Source organism: Larus michahellis, chromosome 14, assembly GCF_964199755.1.
Source record: "Larus michahellis chromosome 14, bLarMic1.1, whole genome shotgun sequence".
NCBI classification, from domain to species: domain Eukaryota; kingdom Metazoa; phylum Chordata; class Aves; order Charadriiformes; family Laridae; genus Larus; species Larus michahellis.
The window spans coordinates 2,565,348-2,573,976 of record NC_133909.1 but is presented as its reverse complement, the minus strand read 5'-3'; the positions used below and the strand labels follow the sequence as shown (position 1 = coordinate 2,573,976).

Below are 8,629 nucleotides of genomic sequence, written 5' to 3'. Positions count from 1 at the left end.
ATAACCATCGATTGACAGCCTCAAGCTGGAGAGGACAATATGCAATTCTTGGTAGCAAAATCTTCATGTGTGGCCATTCCTCCTAGGGCTACTGCAAGGCTGGTGTTTCCCAAGCGCTCTGAAAAGACTGTGGGCCATCTCCTTCCCACGTACACTGATCTTACACCAGGTGAGCCATCGACACCTTTCCTCCTTTGCAAGGCAAGAGGCGGCCCCTCTTTTGAGGCTGAAATAGGGGTGTGGGGGGCTCAAATTTGGATATAGTCCTGCAAAGCTCAGCTCACCTGCAGGCTCCTCACTCCAGCATTTAAGGCAAGGGAAGATAGAGGGGGTGAGGATGGAGTCCCTCACCCACCCACAAATGGCGCTGGGCCGGTAGCAGATGTGTGTCCAAAAGGGACGCAGCCCTCGGGGCTGGGAATGGAACTTTTACAGAGAAAATGACCTCTGGAATATCAGAAGATCAGCAGATACGCCAGCCAAAAGAAACAAAGGAACAGCAGAGAATGAGCAACTCCAGTTTGACTGGATTGACAGATTTAAGGAAAAGGAAGGCACGGTATCTGTCATTCTCCTTACGGCCGTGATTTGTTTTTCTCCGCATTCCAAGACCTGATGCTAGATACTAACAACCAAGTCAAACGCTTTTATATCCAAATGTTTGGGATGCTGTCAGGAGGGATTTGTTTTCAAGGGGTTTAGGCCTGTTCAGGCGCTGTGAGGGCGCTCTGTGCGTCGCTGTTTGTGTTTGAAGTTGCGGGTGTTGCTGTAAGAAGTAAGGCAAGTGCAGGAGGTTGCTGAGGTTGTCCTCTCTCTCCTCCTCTGTGCAGGACACGGACGGGACAGACGAATAGCAGCGGTCGAGCATGGAGTCTGTCGGCTCTCCCTTACCAGCAAAGTTCGCCCATCCCAGGGCCATACCCACCAGGTTTCTCCCTGCCATCCACACCATGGCGTCAAGCTATAAGAACCGATTTCCTTACTGCCCCTTGCCTCAGAGCTACAGCCTCCCCTGGATGCCCAGCACCTACTACAGAACGGCTGCCAGCAAACCAACTTTGGCTGCCTTTTCCAAGAGTTCCCAGGGGATAACCGCCGGCGAGAAGCTTCCATCTGTTTCCACCAGAACCACCGTCTTCACCCGCTACACCCCTGAAGACTGGTACAAGTCCAACGTGACCAATTACAGGGAGTCGGAGACCTCCCAGAAGAACGCGGAGCGCCTGAGAGCCGATACCTCCCGCATCATTGACCACAAATACCAGCAGACCAAGAAAACGCAAGCAGAAAGCACCAAAAACCTGGGAGTGCGCGCCAATGACATCGCGTTTTGGAAATCGGAGCTCTGCCACGAGCTAGATGAGGTGATCGGGGAGACCAACGCGCTCACAGAGGTGAAGACCAGGCTGGAGAGAGCCTTGGCCGAGGCGGAGGCCCCTCTCCGGGTAAGCACCCGTCCCGGCGCGCTGCAAGCTGTAGCCTACTGCTGAAACATCTGCAGCCCTTCAAACGTCTCATGAAGTTTCACTGCAGCTCCGGAACGTCTAGAAAGCTTTTATTAAGAGGCCATTAGTTAAGTTAGTAGTAAACAAACCCCCCCTTGCCATCTGCTGGATCCCCTATCAGCACAGGCTGAGCACGTCAGAGCAGCATTTGCTTAACTCAATATTTTTAGACGCGGTACATCCAAAATCCCGGTTTGGGAGACAAAAGCCCGTGTCTTACCACGAGGCTCTGGCGAGGTGGGCGTCAAGGCTGACACAGGTCCCCCGTTTCAGCTGTGGCTGCACCAGGGACACGTCTGCTCCCTCATGATGGTTTAATGCTGATGTTGCAGCTCGGCTGCTTTTTTTCTGCAAAACCAGCTGTCCCGGGCCACTTTTTTCCCCCTCTTGTCATCTCCGTGCCCACCTAGAGTTTCTTTTCTTACATTATTGGAGATGGGGACGGTCCCCATAGAGAGCCCTGCCCCTGCAGCCAGCGGTGATGGCGTGTCCCCAACAGGTCGCTCAGGAGTGCTTACTTCACCGGGAGAAGAGGATGGGCATCGACCTGGTCCACGACAACGTGGAGGAACAGCTCTTAACAGTAAGTTGGCAACTCAGATCATGCGTTGAAGCTATTTTTACTGGATTTCAAAGTTATGGGATTTGGAGCACTGATCACCTGCCTCCAGCAGCCGGAGCTTCACAAAGGCAATGGGTTTGTGCTGAAGTCAAGTGAGCTGAGAGCAACACACTTCCTCCGGTGGAGCTGAATGTGTCTCAGAAATTCAGCCTGGGCATTTACACCGAAGTTGAGTCCATCTCCTCTTGTCCCGTACGGATGGGATTCCTCCTGGGGAGGAAAACATTTTGGGAGCAAAAAGGGCAGGTGCTGATCTGGGGATGGAAGTGTGTAGTGGTCCAGGGAACCGCTCTGCCTGTCCACACCAGGATGTGTCCCTGTCCGTGTAGTGGGACTAACCACCGCTTGACACTGAGGTCAAGGTGAAAAAATGCTTATTGACCCACCCTGAAAGGGAACGCAAAGGCCGTGGCTGCAGCCACAGCACCCTTCTGTCCCCTCCAGGGCGCTGGGCGCAGGCCCAGCTGCGAGTTTTCCTGCCTGTTTGCTTTGGGCAGGAAGACAAGCAGGCAAGTTCTTGCTGTGTGCAGGGTTGGAGAGGTCCAAGGGGAGGAGTGTGACCAGGACGAGTGAGTATGGACACTGATGGGGTCCTCTTTTGCCTTTGCCCAGGAAGTCGATGTCATCAGGTCGTGCCAGGAGAAGATGCAGCAGGTCCTGGACAAGGCCAAAGCCCAGATCACGTAAGGAGGAGCTCCTTCTCTCATGTCGTAGGGCTGATGTGCATTTGTGGTCACACCAGAAGCCCAGCAGAACCCCAGCAGATGTGAACCCCCAGAAGAAGCCTGTCTATCCCCACACCCCGCAGGCATAAAGCCCATGGAGGCTCCATGGCATGCGGGCGGTGATGCTCGTGGGAGGACAGAGCTGCACGGGGGGCCAGGAGCTGCTGTGGGGAGTGGAACGGGGAGGAAGCCATTCCACCCGTACGTCCCCACCGATGGCTGCTGTTTCCATGTTGAAGGTCCAACCGGGCGGCCCAGCAGAATCTGGAGAAGGATCTGGCCAACAAGCAGGTGGCCCACCGGATCGACGACAGGTGCCACCACCTGATGAACACCTCCCAGGGCATCAGTTACTACCGAGGGGTGGAGCAGGTCGATGCCACGTGAGTGCACGCTGTCGGTCCCCAGCAGCAAGCTGTCCCCGGGATACGCGGTGCCTCTCCCTGGCAGGGAGCTGCTTGTCCCCAACCCAGATCCATCCCGCCTGGAGACACCTCCCTCAGAGCGGTCATTTCTCTCCGCTCCTCGGAAAGGGAGCACAACCCTCTGCTGACAGTTGGATGCCAAACATCCAGAGGGTGAAAGCCAGTCCCACCTCATTAAACATTCTACCAGGGGTTGAGAGATCAGCCTGCCAATTAATTCAGCGGAGCACCTCTGCTGAAACAGCTCCTTAAGTTTATGCATATTTTCAAAGATGTGTCTTAGTTGTTGCTAGGCGATGTTTATACTTTTCAAGGACTCTTTTCGGCTTCCCATAGAAGTGAGGAGGAGCATAGGCAGAACAAGGGAAAGGCCAACGGAATATTCCGTACCATAGATGCCATGCTCAGGATATAAATGGGGGTTGGTGCGGGGTTGGAATATGCGGTCTGGGCTCGGGAAGGTGCCAGTTCAAGGGGTGGTGAGAGTGACTTCTCTCATTATGATTATTATTATTATTATTATTATTATTATTATTATTATTGTTCGTTTCTGTTATTGTTCTATTAAACTGTCCTTATCTCCACCCACGAGTTTTTCCCTTTCCCTTTCCCCTCCTTTTCTCCCTCTTCTCCCTTCTGGGGGGAAGGGGGAGAACTGCACCAGCGCACGCGTGGTCCTGGCTGCTGGCTGGGGTTAAACTATGACATACAGTCCAATTAAAAGTGTAGATTTAAGCTATAGTGAATCCACGCTGCTCCCTGGCAGGGTCCATGCCTGCCCACATCCAGCTTACCGGGGGCCTCTCCTTTTCCCCGCCAGGATCTCGGTGCCGCAGTCCTGGGCCAAGTTCACCAACGACAACATCCTCCGCTCCCAGAGCGAGCGGGCGGCCTCCGCCAAGCTGCGGGACGACATCGAGAACCTGCTGGCGGTGACGGACAGCCAGATGTGGCGGCAGTTCAACGCCGTGAACGGCGCTTTCACCAACCGCATCGCTGAGACGGCCGATGCCAAGAGAAAGATTCAGACCCACCTGGCCAAGGTAGCCTGAACCCCTCCCTTTTGGTGTGACACTGTCACTTCCCGGTGACACCTCCAAAGCGCGACCCTCCACGCAGACCTGGCCCCAGCAGAGGAACGGTCACCACAAGAACCTGGTTATAGCATCATTTAGAATCATGGAGTCATAGGATGTGTTGGGTGTGAAGGGACCTCTCAAGGCCACCTAGTCCAACCCCCTGCAGTCAGCAGGGACATCTTCAACTGGATCAGGTTGCTCAGAGCCTCATCCAGCCTGGCCTTGAATGTCTCCAGGGATGGGGCCTCCACCACCTCTCTGGGCAACCTGGGCCAGTGTCTCACCACCCTCAGTGCAAAGAACTTCTGCCTAATGTCTCATCTAAACCCGCCCTGCTCTAGTTTAGACCATTGCCCCTCGTCCTCTCGCTACATGCCCTTGCAAACAGCCCCTGCCCAGCTTTCTTGGGGACTTTCTTCTTGGAGCAGGATGAGTTGGCAGTGTAATTTCATCCCAAGGGATACTGCCCGTTGCTCATCCCAGCTGACAGCCTGCTAGCACAGGGATTTCCAGCAGAAAATGCCAGCGCTACTTGCATCAGCGCTAGTTACTTCAGAGGCGCTGGCTGCCCTGCAGAAGGGCTTTACTGGGACTCTGCTGGGGTGTCTGCTGTGGGGTTTGCAGCTTTGCTGCTCCTCCAAGGACGTGTTTTCGGTCTCAGCACTCTGTGGTGGCTGCACAGGTATCGGTGTGTTTGCTCCGCCAAGCAGATGAAGTGGAGATCAGCCATGGGCAGCAGGCTCGCACCACTGGCTCTCATGGAAAGCTGCCTGAAAAGTGCTCGGCACAGATTAACCGAGCAGAAACTGGGCTTGCAGCATCGCGGGCTGGTGCCACATCCTTCAGCGAGCATCCGCCAAAAACCTGCCCTCTGTTAGTTGCTAGTGATGGACGATCAGTTCCTGCAAGCAGTAATTTTGGGGAGCGGGTAATTCAGTAGATCCGTCACTGCTCCAAAACCTCCTCTGATGTGACAGCAAGAGCAAAGAGAGGCTTTTCCCCACAGAGAAATGGCTGCTGGATCTGTGCCTCCATCTATGGCAGAGTGAGAGCAGTCTGAGCCCGGGGTCTGCTAATTGAACTTGGTTTTTTTCTGCAGATGGATGGCAGAAAAGGGAAATCACGTTGCCGCTGGAGAATACATTTTTTAAATTTATGCATGTGTTTCTTTCTTACGCCAGACAGTGCAGGAAATATTCCAGACGGAGAGGAATATAGAAGCCATCCAAAAGGCCATTAGGGACCAGGGGCCTCCATTAAAGGTGGCTCAGACCCGGCTGGACGAGCGCACTCGGAGGCCAAACATGGAGCTGTGCCGGGACACTGCCCAGCTGCGGTAAGGCAGGAGCGCGGGGCCGGCGGGGACCTCGAGGGCTCACGGGTGGTAGCACTCGGGAGCATCGCTGGATGACAAAATTAATCATGGGGGGTTGGTTCTTTTCCCTAAAGAGTCCTTCCAGAAGTGCACCGACATAATCAAAAGCAATGAGCGGGTATCCCAGCCTTTGGGTGCTGGGAGAGCTCTGCGCCCACAACGGAGGCTGTACCCCATGGCCGGGGGCGGCCTGATGCCACCCCATGAGGGGCTGGATTTTTCCTACTTGCGTCAACCCCGTCTTCTCTCCTGCCTGCTTCCCGGCGGCTGGATGGGCTCAGGTTTGAAGGACAAGCCCTTTACTCTCCAACAGGCTCATGCTGAGAGCTCTTAGGTCCTTCCTTTGGGGTAACCGCAAGGGTGCAGCTGCTGTGCAAGGTGCTGTGTCCAGTGCTGGGCTCCCCGGTTCCAGAAGGACAGGGAACTGCTGGAGAGGGGACACCAAAGGGCTACCAAGAGGATGAGGGGACTGGAACACCTCTCTTGTGAAGAAAGGCTGAGGGATTTGGGTCTCTTCAGGCTGGAAGAAAGACGCCTGAGGGGGGACCTTCTCAACGCTTATCAATACTGAAAGGGGGGGTGTCAGGAGGATGGGGCCAGGCTCTTTTCAGTGGTGCCCGGGGACAGGACAAGGGGTAACGGGCACAAACTTGACCATAGGGAGTTCCACCTAAACAGGAGGAGGAACTTCTTTGCTGTGAGGGTGGCAGAGCCCTGGCACAGGCTGCCCCGAGAGGTGGTGGAGTCTCCGTCTCTGGAGACATCCCAAACCCGCCTGGAGGCGTTCCTGTGCCACCTGCTCTGGGTGACCCTGCTCTGGCAGGGGGTTGGACTGGGTGATCTCCAGAGGTCCCTGCCAACCCCCGCCAGCCTGGGATTCTGTGCACCACACGGAGAAGCAGTGAGGGCTGTGCTCACCTCCCCTGGGGACACTGGAAATCCTGTCAAGGACAGAGGGAGCTCTTTGGCATTGCACCCCGAGGGGCTGGGGAGGATCAGGCACCCTGAACTTCACACCTCCTCCTGGGAGCCCGCTGGGGGAGGCTCCCTGGGAAGCCTTTTCAAAGCAATTTAAACCCAGCCCCAGAGCCTGTTTAGCATCTCTCACGCCATCCTTTGTTCCATCCTCCACTTGTTTCACCTTCGCTTTTAGCCTCTCCCAGCTGTCCTCTTTCGCTGCCTGTGCACCCGTGGGTGTGGGGAGGACCCTTGCCCGGGGAAATCCAGGAGGGGGAGCCAAGAAACCCACAAAACCGAACAGGAACGGGAAACCACAGCTGCTCGTCACTCTGCTTGGTGGCACCACCTGCTCTGGCAGACGCGGCTGCGCGTTGCCGAAGCCTTCGAGCAGATGTTCACTGAGCGCGGTGAAGGGGGAAAACCCATGCCCCAGGGGCCCATCAGCAACGCCATGCTAGAAACCACCCGCGTGACAGGACTTCTAATGAGGGCTCCTTGCTGTTTTCCAGCCTTGTCAACGAGGTCCGTGACATCGAAGAGACGGTGCAGACTCTTCAGCAGCAGCTGAGAGACAGCCAGGACACCTTGCAAATGCTGGTTCGTGCCAAGGCTGTCCTGCAGCACGACCTGGCCGTCAAAGCCAACTCCCTGTTCATTGACGAGGAGAAGTGCATGGCGATGCGCAAGACCTTTCCCAGCACCGCGCGGCTGCTGGGTCCCATCTAGGCTGGGCTCAGCCCACCCCACGGCATCCCTTACCGGAGTTATCAGTTTTGTCAATATGCTTTAAATAGTACATGATTAACTTTCCACTTCCTGATGGAAGCCTGGCTACAAATTAAATTATCACTTTGCATGTCACATGGTCTACCTGGAGTATTTTTTTTTTCCCTTTGGTTTTTCTCTTTCCACTGCTCTTTCACGGCGTGCCAGAAAGTAACTGGAAATATCCTGGATGCAACTAAGAGTAAATCCACCCACGGGGATTCATTCCTACCCATTCGGTCTGTGATTTTAGGAGAAAAAGTGTCGTGTCCTCCTCCTTTGGAGTCTGATGTGGAAAAAGCACAGGGTGAAGCCATGTCTCGAATCACCTCCTTGTCCTCCATGGGCCTTAGCGTGGCTTTTAGGAGGATCTGCCCCATGACCTTCCCAGCCACAGAGGTGACACTGACAGGTCCGTACCCTCCTTTCCACCCTTTTTACAAATGGGTGCAATGTTTCCCTTTTTCCAGTGCCCGGGGACTTCACCTGATGCCATGACTTTTCAAATACCACCTTCTTCCAGGAACACCCCTTGTTTCCTTTGGGGTATTGCACTGGTGTTTCCCTCCTGGCTCCTGTGACCTCAGGAGCCCCCGGCTCATCTCTCCAAGACTTCAAGTGTGAGGCAGCGTCACCAGCGCGTCTCAGAGCAACAGGCCCTCGCTGGCACCCCGTCCCTCCAACCTTGGCATCGCATCCCACAGGGACAGCCCGATATTGTCCCCCTCTCCCTTCAAGCCTTGTTTAAAGCTCTGTCAATGAGCCCCGCTACCTCCTGAGCAAAGACCCTCTTCCCCCTTGGAGGTGGGTGGGGAGACCCTGGCCCAGGTTGCCCAGAGAGGTGGGGGAGGCCCCATCCCTGGAGACATTCAAGGCCAGGCTGCATGAGGCTCTCAGCAACGTGATCTAGTTGAAGATGTCCCTGCTGACTGCAGGGGGGTTGGACTAGATCCCCTTGAGAGGTCCCTTCCAACCCAACGCATTCTATGAGTCTTGGATTCTATGAGAGGTGAACCCCATCTGACACCAGCAAGCCTGGTGCCGTGTATGCCATCCCATTACCATAAAACCCAAATTGGTGTTGATGACACCAGCCACGGAGCCACGTATTAATAGGCTGGTCCCACCTGTTCCTTCCAATGTCATTGCCCGCAACTGGGAGGAGAGGAAAAA

At 55.1% G+C, this 8,629-nt stretch overlaps 1 protein-coding gene across 1 annotated transcript; it reads left to right on the top strand.

Annotated features, from left to right (window-relative positions):
- Positions 1–830: 830 nt before the first annotated feature.
- Positions 831–7,551, top strand: LOC141751196 (tektin-3-like). Its single transcript, XM_074607589.1, has 7 exons — positions 831–1,445; positions 2,005–2,088; positions 2,740–2,810; positions 3,092–3,235; positions 4,098–4,320; positions 5,538–5,692; positions 7,201–7,551. Exons 1-7 carry the CDS (start codon positions 867–869, stop codon positions 7,415–7,417), a joined length of 1,473 nt encoding a protein of 490 aa, XP_074463690.1. The 5' UTR covers positions 831–866; the 3' UTR covers positions 7,418–7,551.
- The last annotated feature ends 1,078 nt before the right edge of the window (positions 7,552–8,629 follow it).

Bases quoted from the DNA above. Each gene is read 5' to 3' on its own strand.
- LOC141751196 (XM_074607589.1), top strand. From the start codon at position 867: ATGGAGTCTGTCGGCTCTCCCTTACCAGCAAAGTTCGCCCATCCCAGG. The intron at 1,446-2,004 runs GTAAGCACCCGT...TGTCCCCAACAG, and splicing joins AGGCGGAGGCCCCTCTCCGG to GTCGCTCAGGAGTGCTTACT. The intron at 2,811-3,091 runs GTAAGGAGGAGC...TCCATGTTGAAG, and splicing joins AAGGCCAAAGCCCAGATCAC to GTCCAACCGGGCGGCCCAGC.